Source organism: Rhipicephalus microplus, chromosome X (genome assembly GCF_043290135.1).
Source record: "Rhipicephalus microplus isolate Deutch F79 chromosome X, USDA_Rmic, whole genome shotgun sequence".
Taxonomy (NCBI): domain Eukaryota; kingdom Metazoa; phylum Arthropoda; class Arachnida; order Ixodida; family Ixodidae; genus Rhipicephalus; species Rhipicephalus microplus.
The window spans coordinates 199,238,192-199,260,206 of NC_134710.1; the positions used below are offsets into that span (position 1 = coordinate 199,238,192).

At 44.4% G+C, this 22,015-nt stretch overlaps 1 protein-coding gene across 1 annotated transcript; it reads left to right on the plus strand.

Annotated features, from left to right (window-relative positions):
* The first annotated feature begins 3,141 nt into the window (after window positions 1-3,141).
* On the plus strand, window positions 3,142-21,697 carry LOC119187626 (uncharacterized). Its single transcript, XM_037435714.2, has 3 exons — window positions 3,142-3,290; window positions 18,302-18,698; window positions 21,512-21,697. The coding sequence occupies exons 1-2, from the start codon at window positions 3,273-3,275 to the stop codon at window positions 18,665-18,667; spliced, it is 384 nt and encodes a 127-aa protein (XP_037291611.2). The 5' UTR covers window positions 3,142-3,272; the 3' UTR covers window positions 18,668-18,698; window positions 21,512-21,697.
* The last annotated feature ends 318 nt before the right edge of the window (window positions 21,698-22,015 follow it).

Genomic DNA, 22,015 nt, shown 5'->3' on the forward strand with positions numbered 1-22,015 from the left:
GTTATGTCGAACTCCTACGTGTATTTGACTACCATGGTCACCACGCCCACTTTCTTCATGGCAGTTTACAAGAAACCTTGATAATCTCTCGTAGAAGATAACTCAATCGTACGTGCATCGATGACAATCGCTATTGAATGTACAAGAAATAATGCCCAGGTGGTAATATTGTTGTTATAAATTACCTGAATCTAGAAAGTCGAAGCGATGACAGAGTGGCTATAAAAGTGCAGACAGATGAGCTGTGTGGTCTACTCGTGTAGGTAACAGCATTACACAAGTTCTCGCCTCTTTATAGCTTGGATTTGCAAAGGATAAGCCAGTGGTTGAAGCGATAGTTATGGTCTTCAGCTATTTTTGTCTTATTATGAAATTATTACTTGTACCGCACTGAGAATATTTTCAAAAACTAGGTCATCTTGGAAAGCTGATTTTTTTCAGGTACTTTTTCCAGCGTCCTTCCCCTCTATAGTTTTTTTTATCGAGTCAGTGGCGTAAAGTATTTTAATATCTTTGCACTAAATATGCGGACAAAGAAGTTCGGATGGGCGTCATGTTGAGGCTATCAATAAAATGCATCTGTCTGGTAAAAAAACAAATTAAATAATTCCATTATTCAAACCTCTTCATCTTTTGCTATCCCCATACGTGATCGCTTCAGTAGCTTTTTAACTCTCAGAATTTCATTTAAAGTCACCGGATAGATAGCAGCTCGCTGTATGCGTGGCGAATGTTCACGTTTACGGGAATTTTTGTCACTGTTTGGTAGCTTATCTAAATGTGGAATGCGAGATACGATAGCGCTGTAATAAAGTCGACGGCAATCTCAACCGAGCATCACTTTTCTCCTGAAATGCCCCCGAGGCCAGCAACCTCTCTCAAGCTGCTTGGATTCCATTATTAGCACTGTGGTAATCACTTCCTCTTCGAAGGAAAAGCGCCAATATTCTCGCAACGTGAAGGCGTGGTTCCTGAGAGATCGTTGATTTTCCCCCAATGAACTAAATATAGCGAAGAGAACGGGTGCTGAAAATGGCATCAATTACTTGGCGTAGATTTGTGCTTTGGAACGAGGCTAGACGGCATCATCCAAAAACAAGTGCATTCTGCTAACAGATCTGTTAGCTGACTTGATAATTGATCGGACAAGGAGATCTCTCAAAAATAGTATCCGCAAGCCATTCCAGGCCGCTGCTTGTAAATATATTTGTTTCACACCTGACCCGCTTTAAGTAAACACACACGTCAAGAAATTAGACAATTCACGCTGCTGTAAGTGAGCTTAGAAAGGTTAAAATACGGCTTGGGAAAGTTGGTGTTACCAAAACTAGCACTTGTCTTCAACATCACATCTCTCTTGGTCGGTTTCTTGTGCTACGCAGCTTCTAAAGTGTGTTCATCAACACATAAATGTGATTTGCCAAGCTGCATTGACTGTTTTTATCCAGAAAAAATGAAAATTTATTTTACAGCCTCACTGCAGTTCTTTCCTTTTGGTGTTATTGTTCTGGAGTTTAGGCACGGCCGTTTGCGATGCCGCGTGTGATTTTCTCCTTGCGACATAATGAATCGAAAAATGATTTAATCTAATCTCAGTTCATTTTTCAACCATATTGATTGTTATCACTTTGTTTCCTTGAAAATAGCACTGTGCTATTTCGTGAACTGCCCACTTTTGAAGACATTTGGAACAAAAAACTATGTCGTTTCCAAAACGAGGTATCGCCTTTCCAGTAACGTAGAGAGAAATTGAAATTCATTTAGGTGGGTGATGGGGGGCGGCTGATGTTGAACCATAATGGTATGTGTAGTTTAACGTCCCAAAACTCCATGTGATTATGAGAGACACCAAAAATTTTACCACCTGAGGTACTTCAACGTGCACCCAAATCTGAGCACCCAGGCCTACAGAGATGTCTAATCATAGTTTATGTATGTCCGTGAATGCGCTTGTATGTGCGGCATTTTATTGTGACTGTATGTTGTATTATGGGAGCCACTGCTTTCATAATAAAGAGATTTGGAAATCCAAAAAATTTCGGGGGGAAAGCTGAGCCACCCCTCGCCTTTCCCCTGACTACGCCGTTGCTCCCTTTCATAGTTGCTTCCCAGCGGTGATTGCGTCAGGTTACTATAAGGAACAACCAACCAATATACGTTTGACGCAAAGTAAGGGCTAGTCTAACATCAGCGCAGGCGGGAGGAAATAGATGCAGCTTGCAAATACCCAGAAGGAGTGCAATTTTAACCCGTGACGTATATTTATCCTAAGATTTTGAAGAAAAACTAAGTGATCGTGCGTGCGAGGCGACCTGTTCGCAGCAATGAACTTGAGCTTGCTTCATTGTGGCACTTTGCTGTACGCGAAAATACTGGAAGAGAGCACACAATAACAACACGACCTCAGTGTGCGCGCTTGGCGAGTCATGGACAGTCGGGCGAGACGTCGGCAAATGCGTTGAGAGAGTGGTCCATAACGGCAAGCCCGAAGTAGCTCGCTGTTCCCCAGGAGAACCGGCGGCTCGATTCAGGCAACACAAACGTGCGCCTCGCGTTCCGTCAACTACGCGCACTGTAGACCTCCAGAGTGGCTGTCCTAAAAATAGTGCACGCGTTTCTTTCTTCTCAAAGAGGCGCCACGCAAACGCCGCCGTTGCCGGTTAAGGTCGCGCGCGGCAAAAGACGACGAGTGCGCGTGAGGGTGAAAGCGAATCGCCACCGGCGGCCGGATCGGCGCCAGAAACAAAACACGGTTGCCTGGAGGATATGCAAGCATGCCGGCCGAGAACACTGCGATCTTCCTCCAGGCCGCTCTTCGACTTCAGCGCGCGCGACCGTTATTATAGGAGTGGGGTAGAGGCGGCCCGGTTTTTCTATAACTGGTAACTGTGCATCGAGCCGAAGACATACGCAGAATCGCGTAGCGTGTATGTGTGTACGGCTACTGCGAGGAAGAGAAAACAGGAACACGTGAAAGGCGCGGCGAGTCTTGCAGCGTTGCTAGCGGATGACGTGTGAAGCATCGCGCGAGAGGAAGAGCACTCGCTGGACGGTAGCCGGTGGTGACCCTCTTTCCTGGTCCAGTGCCGAGACGGCTGCCCTTTCCGATTCCGTCACGGCACATTCCCTCCCTCGTGCGTGGCTCGGGCGGCGAGGGATCTCCCACACTGCCCAGCCAAGCCTATAAATGGCCCTTAGCAAACGCACGCGCGGTTTCTTGCCATTCTGGATTTCGGACAGCTTAGGTGGGGGCACAGCGCCGGCTGCGAGACATGACGTCTCATATAAAGGTAAGCATGTAACAACAGCAGCAGCAGTCACACTGCTACTGCGTTTGTCATGTATGCGAATTCACTAGCAAAGTCTAACCACTTTGAAGTCTGCGAGAAAAAAAAAAAGAAGAAACGGAAACGCTCGTAGGTGACAGCAATTCCCGAAAAGTAAAACAGCAGGGAATGTAAGCTCGAATAGTTAGAAATATTACATTCGCCAGTTGTTTCAGTCATCATAATAGTACATAGCCCACTTTCCACTTGTTCGAGCCACTTCTTACAGCCGGCCTAAATGTGATCGAAATAGTATGCTGAGAGGTTGATCTGGGACATAACTTCAAGGAGAAATCACAGTGACATACTCTTTTTTTTTCTCTCTCTCAGATGTTGCACGACGAGGAGTATCGAACTAAGAGAATTCTTCACATGCTCGTGCAACCGAATGTATTGATCAATACGTGACACTTCTATTATGAATTAGTGTAGCGATTTGCATTCATGGATAATATTCTTCTCCGTCCACATTGAATCAAAGATCTGACGATTTATAAGCTGCTACATGAATATTGCACGTAGTGATGATGCTCAAGTTGTCATTAGCACTAGCGCTCAACCAATGAAAAAAAAATCTGAGAATGAGGTTCAGCCTCTTGCCTTTTTGATCGGGTGGAAATCCAAGCGACAAGTTGCTCTTGAATTTCCACCAAGAGAGTGCAGGTGGAAGGTATATCAGTGCTAATGGCTTTCATGATGAGAGCAGAAATCTAAATCCTCGACTATATTAAATATAGGTATTTTGGTCTGAAAGTCGAAGAGTTTTCTCCAATATATGCTATAGAGAACACTTGCGCTGCAATCGTTCTGCCAATATGGGAATGATGGTTAGTACACGAATTTGGCTAGTCTACCTGCTTGAGTCCTTCGAACTGACTTATAGCTTTGGTTTGTTCTGGTTTGTATTTTTGGTTTTGTTTTAGATTAAAATATGTACCACTGTGAACTTCGTTAGCCAATTTGAATTGATGAGCCTTAAAGGTCAAGCTGTTGAAGTGAAAATGCTGGTTGAAGTGCCATTTATTCTAGCTCCCGTAAACACAGGGGCGTAGCCAGTGGGTGGCAAACTGACCCCTGCCCCTTCCCCCCTCATCAATGTTTCCTCCATTGCGTACAGAGCGCAAAGTCACCATTTGCTTGCCTGGCCCCCATTTCAGATCGGTCCTGCCTCTCTCCCCAAAAAACACTCTGCCTATGCCACTGCTTATAGGAAACTCTATGCCTAAATGTACACTTAATTCTGCAGCCACCCATTACGGCAATTACAAGCTCCAACCGCATATCTGAGGGTACCGACAGTAAACCCTAGCGGCGTGAATGAACTAATGGTTGTTGAGCGAGCACAATGGCGACAGATATTACGACTAATTGGGATAGTTAGATATAGTCTAAAATAAAAACGTTATATATTCTGTTATTTTTTTTTTGGGGGGGGGGGGTTAAAATAAACATGTTTGAAATGCAGCCCACTTGTTTACTTTTGTAACGTGAGAAAACAGGTGACTCTAAAATAATCACCTGCTCATGGTTATGGGTATATGTCTCTACGTAAGTATACGATGAAGGGCAAGGCAAATAACGGAACTAATATAATATATTTTTCGTTTTCGTATATTTCAGCTACCATTTTTGACCGTTCAATATTAGCAATGTGTATGAAGGTGTACCTTAAGAAATCATTCAGTGAGCGCAGCAGCAAAAAGGAATGGTTTACGATGTGATGATGGCGCTTTCGTAAAAGAACATGCATCAGTAAAATTGGCTGACCTCCAAGTGAACGCTTTGTGATGCCTAACGGCGATAGTCATGACGACTGAAATATTATATCGCGATGTTTCGCACTTGTCATAAAATTATTGAACCTCCGATGGTGAGCATAGCACTATGCCACTGAATGAAGTTACAAAGATACTCAGATGAGATACTCATGTGCTCTGAATAGGTGCAAGTCGTAATAAGAATGAAGTCCTACCATTTTTCAATGAACACGCCCTGCATTTTTGACCAAACACCCTTCGACGGCAGCTAGATATGGCCATGGAAAGTTCACTGATTAGCTGCCTGAACCTCAGCACGAACGATTACCAGCTTAGTAAATAATTCTTCTGTTCTTGTGAACGGACTGTCTTCAATGAGACGACGACAGATGAAGAAGACGTCGAGTGAAATTTCTACTTATGAGCACCTAAAGTCACTTTAGGCACAATTGATTGATACGTGAGCTTTAACCTCCGAAAACCACCATATGTATATGAGAGACACCATAGTGGAGGGCTGCAGAAGTTTTGACCACCTGGGGTTCTTTAATGTGCACCCAAATCTGAGCACACAGGCCACCAACCTTTCAACCTCCATCGGAAATGCAGCAGCCGCAGCCGCGATTCGTTCCCACGACCTGTGGGTCAGCAGCCGAGTACCTTAGCCACTAGACCACCGTGACTGGGCTCTTAAGGCACAATTTTCTCGTCCATTAGTGCAAATGATTTCTCTTCTATTGACCTGTGTAATAAATCATTAATTGCTAATGAAACCTTGACAAATTATGTATTTATATGATCCTTCGTATTATTGTTGAATATTCCCAAGATTTCTCATCGTTGTTGTGACCAATAATTTGACGTGCATTGAATTAAGAGTTTTCGGGAAGGCGCAAGGCCTGGTGATTCGACGCTTCAGCAACAAAACAAGTGTTTTTATCTTTCGTTTTGCAAGCAGAAAAGCCAGCACTGTTCCAATGCGGCTGGATTGCTCAAACTACTGCATAAATTTTACGTGCAAAGAGCCCGGCTTATCGCTACTCACCGATAACACAGTGAATTTCAGATCGGCGCTCGAGGTGGCTCTATAATTTCAAATGTGCACCGTATAATGTATAAATATTTAGGGAATCACGTTCCAAGACTACGATTTGCTATTGAGAGACGCTGTATAGAGGAGGGCTCTTCAACTATCGACCATCTGGTAACATTAACGTACAGTGACATCGAGCAGTAATAATAATAATAATATATCCAGAATTTAACGTCCCAAAACCACAATAACATTATGAGAGTCCCTGCAGTGGGGGGCTTCGGAAATTTACATTACCTTGGGTTCCTTACCGAGATTCTAAAGCTAAGTACACGAGGTGCGTCCATCAAAATTGCAGCCACCTCAGCCGGGATTTGATCCCAGACAACAAATAGTACATGGATATCTCGCATTTTGCCTTCGCCGAAATACGACAGCCACGGCCAGGACCAAACCCGCGAAATTCGAGTGAACAGTCGAGCACCATAATCAATTCTCTATTGCTGCTGACCAAAAAAAAATATATATATATGGCCGTCCTGGTTGATTACAATGATTTTGGCAAGAAATTTGCGTTATTGCAGGTTCATTTCTTGCCCTGAACTCTCGCTTGAAAAAAAAACGAAAGGGAATCGCTTATTGTGGGTAACAAAACAAACTATCAGAGGCGACTGCCTCTGCAAAAGCTTTTTCAGGGAACACTGTTTATGTAGCGGAGCGTAGATCTAGTTTCACAGCTCAGCAGACATGTATCAGCCACCAAGGCTTGGCTAGCACACGAACTCACGGGCCACAAGCGAGAGTCAGTCACCAGGTTCTGACACAATCACTCAGTCACAATATAAGTCGAAAACTAGTCGTATAGGGGAGCCATGTACATGATTGGTACCATCAAGACGTGTGTGTCAGGAGCATTTTTTACTGACTGTGTCCTCATCGACTGTCGAAATGCAAGATGTCCCACTACGCGCGAGAAGGCTATTATAGCAAGGATGTTCTTACGTTTCACCAACAAGGAAATACCGGTGGTCTTTTCCGCCCCGAGAGAGCACGCGAACCGACTCGACTTTGCGTGCTTTGTTTCAAGAGCCGCGATTGTGATTCTTCAAAGAGCTTCAAGGAAAATGGTCCATAGCGTGGCTCTATAGAAGAGCGTTCAAGCACACAGCCTCGTAGTGGGCTCTTTCGCTCTTTCTGTCTCTCTCAATTCTTCCAAAATAAGCTGCTGCCGTTGCGGGGCACGTACGCGGATGCGGATGCCCGCCTGCGACTTTTACTTCCAGGAAATTTGCTTCCTTCGTTCCAAAGCCCCTGGCCGTTACGGGACCACGCAACTTCGTGCTCTCTATCTGGAGGTTGTGATTTTTTATGTTCCGCAGTTGCAATTCTGTATGGTTTCCGGAATTTCACTTTTCATCTAAAGTGCACTTTACAGAAATGTGGAAGTACCATCTTAGCTTTCCAGAAACGTACTTCTTTCCTCGCTCCTGCGTTGATCCTTTTCGGGGAAAGATGTAAGAAGCTGCTTCCTTTTTTGCCCTTCCCACACGGCCACTTGATGAGCACTGCAAGTAATTCAATCCAGCGCATACAGCATTACTCATCAACCTGAAAATAGTTGTCTACTTTGCAGATGCGAGTATGATTGTAACATTAAAGAGGCACAGAAGAAGCTGGCGCTGTGTCTGTGCCCGCATGTGCCTCTCTTCTTTCACAGCTATGCGCTGCAAAAAAGCAGAAGTTCCGAGAAGATGAAAGCTAGATAAATGAAAGAAGTAATTCTTGAATATGGGACCCCAGCTGCCCCTAGAAGTCTTCAATATATATATATATATATATATATATATATATATATATATATATATATATATATATATATATATATATATATATATATATATATATATATATATCGTCCTACATTTGTGTGAGCACAAGTCTTGCGCAGAATATGTGACGTAAGTTCTGGCTAAAAATTAGTAACCTCTAATGATCTACTGCAACCTTAGGCGACTTACCCACCAACTGCTACCTATCGAAGGGGACCAAGTGGTACAATAAGTGGGTGGATGTCATTTATATAAGCTGAAGGAGGAGCTACAGGGGCTCTTTCGTGATAATAAAGGGAAGGTAGCTTTACAATAAAGCACTCATAAACGCCTTTGATAACTTCCATGGAGCTTTTTCGCGACCTATCACTTCACCATGAGGTGTCCAGTCTAGATAACAGCCTCTGTAGCTGCGGCCAGGGTATTTGTTCGGTATCTAGCAATATTTACACCTTCAAAAATACACTATGTTTCAGAGAAATCTCTCTCACTACCAGGTGTTTGTGTTGTCGCTTGGTGCCGGCAGCGATTGAACATTTATTGGAACGTTTTTAGATCGTGTGTGAGTCTTCTACTAAATTTGCGCACTCAATTTGTAAGGTTGAGGATGTTTTAGGGCTTGCACTTTATTGTGATCTCCCTGGAATGTACGCTGACTTATGCAAAAAAACCTATGCCTGTTAATTCAAGATTCGATAATCGATGACCGACGTTTGCTCTCACCACTATGTTTGTGGGGCAAGTGTTATTTTGTTTCATTTCCGATGGAGGCGGAAATGTTGTAGGCCCGTGTGCTCAGATTTGGGTGCACGTTAAGGAACCCCAGGTGGTCAAAATTTCCGGAGCCCTCCACTACGGCGTCTCTCATAATCATATAGTGGTTTTGGGACGTTAAACCCCACATATCAATCAAATCAAGTGTTATTTTGTTTGCTTGGAACAGCTTCATCTTTTCCAGACTGCACCGATTTGAATGCTGCGCTTTTAGACATCACAACAATATGAGAATACTGTACTCACAGACAAAAAACAGCAATGTGTTCACCTTGTATATCGTAGTGACGTTTTAGACGTTGCTCAACACACCGTCACCTTATTTCATTTCATTCATTTCATTTTATTACCTTAAAGGTCCCCAGGGGGACATTACATAAGGGGTGGGGTTACAAAAAACGCACAAAAAAGCCATGAATTAGCTTGAAAAATGGCTTGTGACGCTATGCATAAATGTTGATGGACAGGTGATTGCTGCAATATTGTGGGGGAGGTCATTCCAGTCTTTAGCTGCGCGAAGAAAAAATGAGGCAGCAAAAGTAACGGTGCGAGAACGTTGACGGGCAACTTGAAAAACATGGCCAATGCAATATGACCTGCGAAATGGGGGGGGGGGGGGAATGTAAGGTTCGATTGCAAGTGGACTGTGAAAAAGTTTATGAAACAAGCAAAGGGTGGCAATGCGGCGGCAGGAAGATAGAGGGGACAGGCCAATTTCTTCTTTTAAAAATGATGCGCTAATGTGATAGGCATATGAGGAATGAATGAATCTAGTAGCACGGTTTTGAAGTGATTCGAGTGCAGTAATGAGATACGCGTGTTGTGGGCTCCAAATTGACGATACATATTCAAGCTTGCTTCTTACGAGGGACTGATATGCTAATAATTTTACATGGTGGGGTGCGTTGCGCAGATGACGTTTTAGGAAGCTGAGAGTACGAATAGCAGCTGCGATGATAGTCCGGATGTGCTCAGCCCAAGTTAGGTCACTGCACAAAGTTAGGCCAAGGTATTTGTAGGATTGTACAAGTTGAACAGGAGTGTTAGAGATTACGTAGGAAGTGGTGAGCGGGTTATGGCGACGCTGAAACGACACAAGTTTACATTTGTTAGGATTAAGTTCCATTCCATCGTTCACACCAACGCTGCACTTGGTTAATGTCACTTTGGAGGCTAATTTGATCAGATACATTCGTTACTGTGCGGCAAAAAACGCAGTCATCAGCAAACATGCGTATGTTACAAGTTAAGTTCGTTGGTAGGTCGTTAATATATATTAGAGAGAGAGAGAGAGAGATAAATAGAGAGGAAAGGCAGGGAGGTTAACCAAGCTTGGCTCGGTTGGCTACCCTACACTTGGGGTGGGGGAAAAGGGGAATAATAGAACGAAAAGAGACAGAAAAGAAGAGGAGTAAGAAAGAGAAGCATAAATAGTCAGCTCGAAACTACACAGCACGGCCTCGCACAGTTCTTTCACAAGCGGTCGTGAAGTTTGGTGTTCCTTAAAAAGTACAAGAGGGCTTTCGTGGCTTTGCGCGTATGGGAAGCCGTCGGCCAAGGTCCCAGGATCTTCTCTTCTGTAAGCGGCCGTGAATCCATCTGACTGAGCTTGGCTTCCATAATACGTCGTTCGGTCTGGTATGCTGGGCAATGACATAGAATGTGCTCAAGCGTTTCCTCGCAGGCGCAGATGTTGCATGCCGAAGTGCTCGCCATTCCAAGGAGACGAGAGTACGAATTCGTAAATGCCACGCCCAACCTCATGCGACACAGTAAAGTTTCAGCGCATCGTGGGAACCCGGATGGCAAACGAAGTTGCAAGTTTGGGTCGATCGAATACAGGTGCGTGTTGGAGAAACCCTGCGTATTCCATTGTAGAAGAGATATACGGCGAGCAAGTGATTGTAGTAGCCTTGCAGCGTCCGTTCTCAAGAGTGGTATGGGCGTGCGCTGGTCTTGGTCATGAGCCGATCGAGCAGCTTCATCTGCGCGGTCAATGCCAACGATTCCGCAATGACTCGGCAACCACTGAAATACAATATCGTGACCTTCCGCGAGTGCTTCGTGGTAGTCGTGCCTTATCTGATATACTGATTGTTCATGTAGCCCGTGCTGCAGAACAAACCGTAAGACTGTAAGGCTGACCTGGAGTCGCAAAAGATGGCCCATTGGTTAGGTTCCTGGTCAAGAATGTACTTTACTGCACCTTGAAGTGCTGCGAGCTCTGCTGCTGTCGACGTCGTGGTGTGAGAAAACTTGTACTGAAGCAACACATTTTCAGATGGAACAACCACTACTCCTGTGGAGCTGTTGGAATTAGTGGAGCCATCGGTGTAAACATGTATGTGGTCGAAGTACCTTTCGTCCAACAGACGCAAAGTCAGTTGCTTCAGGGCTAGCGTTGACATGCGTGCCTTCTTAAAGATTCCAGGAACTGATAAGCGCACGTCAGGTTCACGAAGACTCCATGGCGCAGTTGCTGGATGCATGGCAAGTTTGAAGCCAGGCGGTAGTATGTCCTGATGTTTTGTTACGATACCGCAGTACGAAGAATGGGGCCTCCGAGCTGTCAAACACGCTAAATGATGTGACGGTAGCCGTGATAAATGCCGAATGTGCGCTCTCAGCGTCTCGACAATGATGTGCGTTGTGACCAGTTGTTCTTGTGCAATAACAATAGTTGACACTGTCGATGAGCATCTTGGAAGGCCAAGGCATATCCGAAGTGCTTGGGCTTGTACGCTTTGCAGTGCACAGATGTTAGTCTTGCACGTGTTGGACAGGACCGGAAGGCTGTACCGGAGAGTTCCGAGAAAGAGGGCTGTATAAAGCTGCAACATGGAGTGCACGGATGGGCCCCATGATTTTCTGGCGACGAACTTGAATACATTCTCAATGCCAATGAGCTTTTTCTTCAGGTATGTGACATGCGGGCTCCAGGTTAGGTCACGATCTACGATGACGCCTAAGAATCTATGAGTGCTCTTATATGGGATTGATCTGCCATCGATGCACAATGAGTAGAAAGACATCGGTTTGCCTGTAAACGCCACCGCTGCGCATTTTTCTGTGGCGATAGTCAAACCTTGCTGGCGAAGGTATGTTGATGTCATTGTTGCCGCTTTCTGTATTCTTGCGCGCACTTGAGGTCGTGTCACGCCGGACGCCCAAATGCAGATATCGTCAGCGTAGAGAGATACATAAGCCGTCTGTGGCAGCATTTCAGTGAGCCCCACGAGAACCAGGTTGAAAAGTGTAGGACTCAAAACACCGCCTTGTGGCACCCCACGACTTGTGAAATACTTATTCGTAGACCCATCTTCAGTTAAAAGGAACATAGATCTCTTTGTGAGGTAGCTTCTTACCCATCGAAAGACACGACCTCCAAGTTCAGCTGCTTCAAGAGCATTGAGAACAGCCTCGTGGGTCACGTTGTCATAGGTACCCTTCACGTCTAAGAACAGAGCTACCGACAGCCGCTTCTGAGCTTTCTGATGCTGAACAGAGGTCACTAAGTCAATAAGGCTATCAACTGAGGACCGACCTCGTCGAAAACCAGCCATAGCATCAGGATAGATGTTATAATGTTCCAGGTACCATTCCATGCGTGTAAGCAGCATCCTCTCCATGACCTTGCCAACGCAGCTTGCTAGTGCTATAGGCCGGTATGATGCCAAATCGAATGGAGACTTTCCGGGCTTCAGCAAAGGCACCAGGCGACTACACTTCCACTCATCAGGTACCATTCCATTATGCCAAGACTTATTGAAAATGTCCAGGAGACAGCGCTGTGCCTTCGGGCCTAGGTGACGTAGGGCAGTATAGGTCACTCCATCCGGACCTGGGGACGATGAGCGTCTGCTTGTGTTCAATGCCGCATGAAGTTCTTCCATGGTGAACGCAACCTCCATTTGCTGATCTCGTGCGACTGGAACATCCTGTGGCATTAGATCGATCGGTATAGAGATGTCGCCGGCGATCTTTGCACAAAATTCCCCAGAAACATCAAGCTGTGAGCGACTTTGATGTAGCGCCAGAGCGGTGAAGGGGTGACGTTGTTGCGGGTGCGAGTGAATACCTCGAAGAGTCCTCCATATGGGAGACAAGGGCTTTCGAGGGTCTAGCGAGTCACAAAAATTCTTCCACCGTCATCATGAAGTTTGTGCATTCGACGCTGGATTTTTTTCTAAATGCGTCTGGATTCTCTGAGGTCAGAGATAGATTTCGTGCGTCTGTATCGTCTTTCGGCACGTCGATGGACCGCTCTAAGTTGTTCCAACTCTTGGTCGAGTGCCGTGCGTCTCGATTCTTTCGAACATATCTTCGTGGAAGTCTCCATTGCACAACTAATCACTTCTTCATTGGATTCCGGTGGTCCGTGCATGCACTTGCTCTCCACTGATATCTGAAACTCTTCCCAGTCAATAAGTCTTGAATGTCCAGGGGAAGGAGAATCGTCCAAACCTCTGACTGTCACGTACGTGGGGATATGGTCGCTGCCACGTGTTTCAATATTTGTGAACCATTGGACTTTCGTGACAATGCTATGCGACACTAATGTCAAGTCCAGGCAACTGCTGTAAGTTACTCCTCGGAGATAAGTAGGGCTGCCGTCGTTCAGCACCTGAAGCCCGTGCTCTGATGCGAGATCAACTAGGTCCGTGCCTTTTCGATTTGTCCTGATGCTTCCCCACAATGGATGATGGGCGTTGAAGTCGCCCATCAATATCCAAGGCGCTGGAGTCGTTGCAAATATACCATTCAAGATTTGTTGATGTAGTGGACCTGACGGCGCTATATATGCGCCTATCAGTGTAAACGACAACTTCTTCTTTTTAACATATAGACACACGTAGTGATTTCCATTGTGAGAATCTACTCTTTGGAGAACGTAAGTGAGTTCTTTACGGATGTACACAGCAACTTGACCTCGCTCAATGCACGTTAAAGAAACGAACGGTTCATAGCCCGACAGACGAGGTATTTTTGAAAAATGCGGTTCACAAATGATGATGATGGGAAATTTATTTTCGAAAATGAATTGTCGGAACTCAGGCATTCTTCACTGTAGACCTCTTGCGTTCCACTGAATTATGGAAGCACGCTTGACTTTTTCTCGGAAAAGCTGATGCGGTCTATGGTGCGCCATCTTGTTACTGAAGTCCGGCAAGAACAGGTTCTAGTGTGTCCAAGATTTGCAGCGCGCATTTAGCGGCAGGGATCTGTGGACTATCCAATAGAGTGCGAATAACACTCATGAACGACCTCAGTACAGAAAAGACTTGTACCTCTTGGGCGGACAGACTGCCTGCTGGGGGCATATTCGTTGTTGAATGTCGATATTGCGGTTCCGTAGACACGTGTACCCGCGGTAAAGTGGGCCAGTCAGAGCCGGATGTTCTCTGTAGCGCCACAGTGTCTTCCGGTACCTCTGGACGTACCCCACCTGGTGGCGGGGGCGGGGGAGGTCTCTGTGGTCGTGGCGGCGGTGGCGGTGACGGCGTTAGTGAAGGCACCTTCGGCACAGGATTGCTTTTTCTTTTCTTCGAGCACCGCCGTCGACGGGAACGCCGTCGTTGAACAACCGTTACCGCTTCCTTTCGTGAGGATGCGTCTTTAACGTATATTAGAAATAACAAAAGGCCAAGGACGGAACCCTGAGGGACACCTGATGTAACTGGAATAAAGTTGGAGAGCTGATCATTTACAAGGACAGATTGGGAACGGTTATGTAAGAATTCTTGGATCGAGATTAAGACTGCGGGGTGTAAGTTTAAGTGGGAAAGTTTCAGTAACAGGCGTTTATGAGGTACCTTATCAAATGCTTTGGTGAAATCTAGAAATATGGCGTCGGTTTGAAGGTTATTATCGAGATTGGAATGAAGGTCATGAACAAAAAGTGCTAGTTGAGTTTCGCATGAAAACCCTTTTCAGAAGCCATGTTGCGCAGGATGAAAAAAATTAACCTTGTCAAGAAAAGTGATGATGTGAGTGAATATGCCGTGTTCCATGATTTTGCAAGGCACTGAAGTTAATGAGATGGGACGATAATTAAAGGCGAGTTTTTGTTACCAGCCTTGAAGACTGGAATGACCTTCCCTTTTTCCAATCGTCAGGCAGTGTGCCTGTGGCAAGTGACTGCGAAAACAATAAACATAAATATTCGGCACAGACATCTTCAGTGTTTTTAAGGAACTTGGAGTCAATATTGTTTACACCCGCGGAGGACGACAGTTTTAGGTTGTTAATTATAGATATTATACCAGACACGGAAATTGTCATGCGTGGCATCAAGAGTTCGATAGTGGAAGTCGGCATGTAAAATGAAAGGTCTGTTTCTTTTGTGAACACTGATCCAAATGCGCTATTAAAGATGTTTGCACAATCAACGTCACTTACAGGTCTCCCGGCATCGTCGGTGAAGTTAGTAGACTGCGTGGGGTGAGGGTTGATTATTTCAAAAAACTTGCGTGGGTCACTTTTTAGAATGGTCGGCAAGTTATAGTTATAGAAAGAGTGTTTTGCTTCGCATATTTTTCCTAGGTAGTCATGTTCGGCTACATAGTATTTTTTATGCGCATTGCCTTCCCTTCTGTTTGGCTGAACGAAAGAGGCGTTTCTTTTTGTTTTCTAGGCGTTTTAGTGTTTTGGTGAACCAGGGCTTTTGAGTGTCGGTCTGGAAATTGAATGTGGGTATATGTTTGCTCACAAGATAATCCACATTGTCCGCAAACAATTTCCAGCTATCTTGCACTGATCTATTTTGGAAAAGTGATTCGAAAGATGGAAAGAGCGGAGTTCATCAATGATAGCTGTGTAATTTCCTTTGTCATAAAGACGTATAATTTTTTTTTACTTTTCTGACGAGACACCGGTTTGAACGTAAACTCAGCATGAATTACCTTGTGATCGCTAATTTCTGGAAGATATGAAATGGACGAAAGGCTGTCAGGGTGATCTGTTAATATTAAGTCAAGGGTATTGGCGCACGTTTGAGTTACGCGAGTTGGTTCAGTTACAAGTTGGGTTAAGTTAAAGTTAAGGCACACATCAAGAAAGTCGTGCGCTTCGGGTTCTCCTAACGTCAAAGTAATTTGATTTACCCAGTCAATGAGAGGATGATTGAAATCCCCAAAAAGAAGAATGCGGGCGTTAGGGTATGCAGTAGTTAAATCATTTAACGTGTCGTTAAGTTTACTAGCAAAGTCGGGAGTGCTGTGGGGAGGTCTATAACAGGCACCAATTAAAACAGTTTCAGGAGTGGCATGGCAGAGAAGCCATATAATTTCGAGGTCAGTCTGAATGTTAAGCGCATTACAAGAAATATCTTTGCTTATTGCAATAGCCACGCCCCCGCCTCGCCTGTCTATACGGTCCTTGCGAAACACTGTAAAATTTCGAAGGTCTGTAAGAACTTCATGGTCGCTAATGTCACTGTATAGCCATGTTTCTGATTAAACTAGTATGTTGCTGCTCGACGAGGAAACAAGATTAGAAATGACGTCTCGCTTTGGAAGAAAACTGCGTATATTAGCAAAAATAACTGATAGCGAAAGTAGTGGGCGTGGAGTGGATCTGGGGCCATGACGCGCGTTTGGATTGCGAGGAACTAGCTATAGTAATTCTTTAACGGTTTGTGACGATTCCTCAAATATGTAGCGTTTCTTGCCCATGCGTAGTGTTTTGAAGGTCAACATAAATGGACATGACTGGGACCTAGCGAAAGCGATAAGATGCCTGCAAGCAATTCGAACTGTTGCGGCAAAGTCTTCGCCAACGCTGTAACCGGTGTTTTTAAGTTTGCGGCCGTTTGAAAGAATCTTGTCCTTTGTTTTAAAAGTATTGAATTTTACAATTATCGGCCTTTACAATTATAGACCTTAAAAAAAAGGAACTTTTTGAGATAGACTTCCACATTTCTCGCCAGAATGTACCCACTAGAAACACTAAACAAGAATTGTGAAAATAAAATTCAAACTACAAATCAAATCATTTACTGCCAGCGACTCTTCTTCAGCCTGGCATGCAACTTTATATTCTTTAGTTTCTTTGTTGCAACTTTAGTTTCTTTGTTCTAGGTAGCAAAGCCGCACAAAACCAGAGCAGCAGGCAAAAGGAGGAATTAACCTGGGAAACGAAGATAAATAGGCTTAGGACAGTGCGTCCGTCCGCCACCACCGATGCTGCCTTATTTCCCAATTTCCAGGTAGCCGCTAGGAACACTACAAAGTACAGTTCATCCAGGGCGTGACGTCAGATCATACGAATTTGGCGGTCACTGAGAAACGAATATAAAAAGGGTTAGGACTGTGCTTCCATGCGCCACCACCACTGCTTCCCCATGACAGCAAAGCACATGCGAAGGCTAAGAGTTGGGCTAGAGCAGGAAAGTAATAGAGGACAGGGTGGCGAACGGCTGGATTGTGCGCATCTGGCTGGCATTGAAAAAATTGAGAAGGTGCTGAGAGAAAAAACTATCTCAGAATGTGCACTGTATAAACACTGTCACTTTATTTCTAAAGGGAACACGTGAGTGCGTGGTTTGGGCGCTCTGGTGGCTGACTTGCACTGCATTTATTATTTATTATGTTTATTTCATTATTCGTCCCCAGAAAATACCCATTAATTTTGAATTTCGGGGTGGGGGTGGGGGCGAAAGCACCCTCCTTCTTTAGCTATGGGCCTGCTGCACACCATTAACCACACCTATAGGCATTATCCTTGCCCCTTCAAAGTCGTGTACTGAATCCTGTTATCATGCAGCAGTGCTTACGTTTTCTAGACAAGATGATGTCTGAGTGTGTGCCTTACCGTAGCACAGGAACGCAGTTAAAAGTCCAGCGTTCTGCGCGCTCTGCAGCTTGCAGTGCGATAATACGGGTGCTTTCCAGATTTCGCAGCCACCATGGTGTTGTTCCGTCACATGAGCCCAACACAATAAATATTTATGAGAATCTATATAAAGGAGGAAGGTCACCACATGTGTGCCACATAACTACCACTAATAGAAAAAGAGGTGTCTTTTCTGGACCACATCCCCTAGTATCTTAAAGGTTTTGGCAGGCATGTCTTATCACCTCACCTTGGTGCAAAGCTAACTTCTTAAGCAATTGATGTGTGGCGTATGTCATTGTGTAATGTTTTCTGCAGAATCAACACATGCGTGGCCCTCTCTATGTCTATTTCTTCCGTTTTCCTTTATTGTTCTTTACCTGGAAGTGAAAGGTTTTGTTGTATTGTTCTTCTTTTGTCTCCGTCGTCAGTGCGTGCTCTCCTGTAACGATGAGCAAATCTGAACTACCTGCTAGCAAAACTTAACCAGGATTCCTTCGCATAACTTTGTGGTTTCCGCACTTAAATATTCACGGGGAAAATCTTTAGCAATGTGTGCTATAAAATATACAGATATTTTACCATCAGGTTTGACGGCTCTTTCCGTTTTTTGTTTTGAATTTTCGCTAACTTCATGTAACCGTTAATATAACCTGAAGTTGCTTTGGTGCATTCCCACTTCCAGGCAGTTTCGCAGTGGTAAGCAATCACAAGCGGAAGCTCCTATACACATGTGATATTAACTCGCAGATCTCGTCGCTGATCCTGCTAGCATGCTGCCTCGCGCTAGCTTCAAGCCATGCCGGGTTGGAACACGCCACAGAGCAACACGTGTATGCGGGCGGAGAAGACTACCCACATGGCTTTGTGGTGCGTACCATCCACGAGGGAGAAGACCGACACGGCCATCGGGGCCGAGGCTACGGCCATGGCCATAGGGACTACGTGAATGAACCGGAGTACGTGGTGCGCAGCCCGTATGGTGCCCTTCTTCAGCAGTCAGAATCGCAACACATGTACGCCACCGGTGCGGCGTTAGGCCTCGGAGGAGCCTTGGGTCACGAGCATGCACACTTCTTTCCGGGGCACATGAGTGATTACCTGATGGCAAGATGAAGTCTCCAACCTGGCTGTGGACAAACTGAATGTAATAAGCTCGTTCCCGTGTAACGGCATTGAACTTTTTTACTATGTTGTAGGAAAGGAGTGGTCTTGTTGTTAGGTACATAATCTGGTTAAAATATGTGGAAGAGTGTTTTAGTACCAACCGTGTTCTGCTCCCAAACGCGAAACCTTCCAAGCATGGAAAAGTTGGGTACAGCTATAATTAGAGCTGTTATGAACATTAGAATTCGTAAGACACTGAAATGTAGAGATCCTCAAGAACCGAATATTGGTTGAACATATAGGAATCCCAGGTAGTTGAAATCATCGCGAAGCGCTAAGTCTACCCCCCCCCCCCCGTGTAAGCCTTATAAGGCATGCTTGTTTTAAAAGTTTATATTGCAATTTGTTTATAGAGGTATGCTAAAAATCTGACGTTATTTTTCTTTGGTGGTGTGATGGTGAAAAAACCTTCTAAAAGTTTAAGGTGACTCACTCGATGGAAGTCGCAAGCTTCTCTTATAAAAATTTAGAAACAATCAGTAAATGTCTATAGTAAATATGATGTTGTTCCGTCAATTGACCCAATCACGGGAAATATTTATGAGAAGCTCCATATAAAGGAGAAAGGCCACCGTGTGTGTGCCACATCACAAGCACTAATAGAAAAAAGGAATTTATGTTGGTCATTTACAATGCAATAGAGATGATTTTACTTTAATTAACATGTTACTACCATGATTCAACTAGCCATCAGTCCTCCGGGGACATTGATTTAAGTGAGAGTTTTACTTGGCAAATTGTACAACTAGGACATGATCAGAAAGCCGCGACAATAAAGCAGCAGTCGAAAGTTGACACTGAGCTAAATAATTTTTTTTCAAAGAATGACTGATGCCGAGGGAATTTTATTCTGTGCCTTTTTGCAACTCACAACGCCTTGCAGCTGAGAGCGCTATTTTTTTACCACCTTGAAGCCTACGATACAGGTAATTGTGACACTGTGCCCATGGTTGGTTTTTGCCTGATTAAGGAGAAACCGCCACATCTGATGCATCTCGGCAAGCTAATGCCACATTCCCTCGATTGTCCTATTAGAATATAGTGAACGGCAACGCTCTTATGGCGAAAATACAATCCCGCCTCATTTTTAGGAGAACGCTCAACTATCAACTCGATGTAGAAATATTGCGTACAAATTTTTGTGGCACTCGGAAAACTACTGTTCTCGGTTAGGAAAGTGATACCATAGCGTCTGAAAGTTGTGTCACCATGACGGTTCACTCACCGGAATGTGCAAGAAACGCTAAATAAATTCGAACTCCGAAAATACAGCTTAGGTGAGCAATCACATCATGGCCCATTTGTCGCGATACGTTGTCGCGACCTAGAAGCTGCTGAACAACAGTCGAAAACATATTGAGTCAGTACCACGATAAATCACACTTGACCGCAGCCCTTTGAAACACACTTTTTGACAAGTCACGTTCTCGCATTTACACATATTAAGAATGTCATTAATGCCCACGTAATTTGCCACGTGGCCAGTTTTGTATGCAGGCAAAAGTGGCAGATCCCACGTACAGTGGGAATCAGTGATATGCGAAGCACGATTGAGGAAGCTTGGTATATGGCACTTTCAAATCAGCACAACATTAATATGCCGTAAATGCCGCAAACTGTGCCGTAAATCACATCCGTGTCATGATTATCATGTTCGAACGTGTCATTTACCTTCATTTATTCACGTCAAAGGGTACTAAGTTTAATGCGCATGAAGCTAACGAAACGGCCACGAGCACGCTATGAGCGTAGCATTTAGCCGTGTTTTTACGTGACACGCCTGTCATGATCATCTCGGTTTGGACGTGTCAATTACCACCGTCATCCATTTATGTCACGTAATGACAAATTTTCTATATGCGAAGATAGAAAACGGCCGCGAATACATCATGAGTGTAGCATGTAGTCATGTTTTACATGACGCACATGTCATGATTATCAAGTTTCGAAGTGTCATTCACCTGCGTCGTCGATTCGCGTCACGTAATGCCAAATTTGGTATATGTGAAGCTAGTGAAACGACCGCAAGTGCGCCAAAAGTGTGGCATGTAGTCATCAATTACATGATATGCAAGTCATGGTTTCCACGCTAGGGTGCGTGACTTGTGTTCGCCATGTAGTCACGTAATACCATACTATTTCTGCAGTATGACTTGTGAATGAAACCACCACAAGAGCAGCAAGACCATGAAATTTAAATCATGACATTCATGACGTATATGTTATGATTTTCATGTTATGTCTTGTCACTTATGCTTGTCATACAGTCATGTTGCCGTAACGATTTCGGTATCTATAACTTTACCGAAACGGCCAGGAGAGCTAAAAGTCGTAGACGGCTGGATAGATAGATAGATAGATAGATAGATAGATAGATAGATAGATAGATAGATAGATAGATAGATAGATAGATAGATAGATAGATAGATAGATAGATAGATAGATAGATATGCTCAAATTCACCGAAGGTCGCTAATAAATGCTTCGTATTTAAAAGTAAATACCAGACAGAGTGGCCAGGAGGATATTAGCCATCGCAGCTCTACGGCCATTGCACGTTGCCTAAAGGTTGCAGGTTCATCCCTTGGCGGTGGCAAGTTGCTTTTTTGTACACTTTACTTTCTTGACTTTCATATGATAATTACTACAATACAGTTAAAAGACTACAAATAACGATCCTATATCATTCTTCACTTCATTGTCTGTTAGCTTTCATTCACTTCGTTTTGCAACTTTAACTGTGTTCCGTAAAAGAGTGATGATGTTCTTCATTACTGTCACTCCCATTTGCAGGCTGCTTCTAGAAGATGCCACGGGACGCTGACAACCACCTCCTTAGGAGTGTCTGCAACGCCACCTCATGCAGAATCGACCTAATATACTTGCCATAAAGCACCATCATATTTTGTAATATAGAAATCATCAGTCATAACAAAGCTCTCTCTGTTGTTAATAAACTTTCAGCTCGTTAGTTTCATATTTCTTTGTTCAACGTGTCACTATGGTTAAGCTAATGACGGTCGCTATTTACGTCCCGTGGTTAAGGAGATGAAATAACAATTTTCGCACTCATGCAAGCTCTGTGTTTCAAGCAGCTGTTTGGGAAACTAACAGCGCGCTTTAGTGAGTCCTTAGTGGTGTTAGGTAATGAGAATCAAAGTATATGAAGCGACTCAAAAGGCTGGTCGAGGGAAGTATGAGCGGGTGTGAGCAAGTGTAGGTCGTTACCTGAATGTTGTTCTATCGTGCATTGGTGACAGCACAACAATGCACGCACTTTCTACTTGCCACAGGATT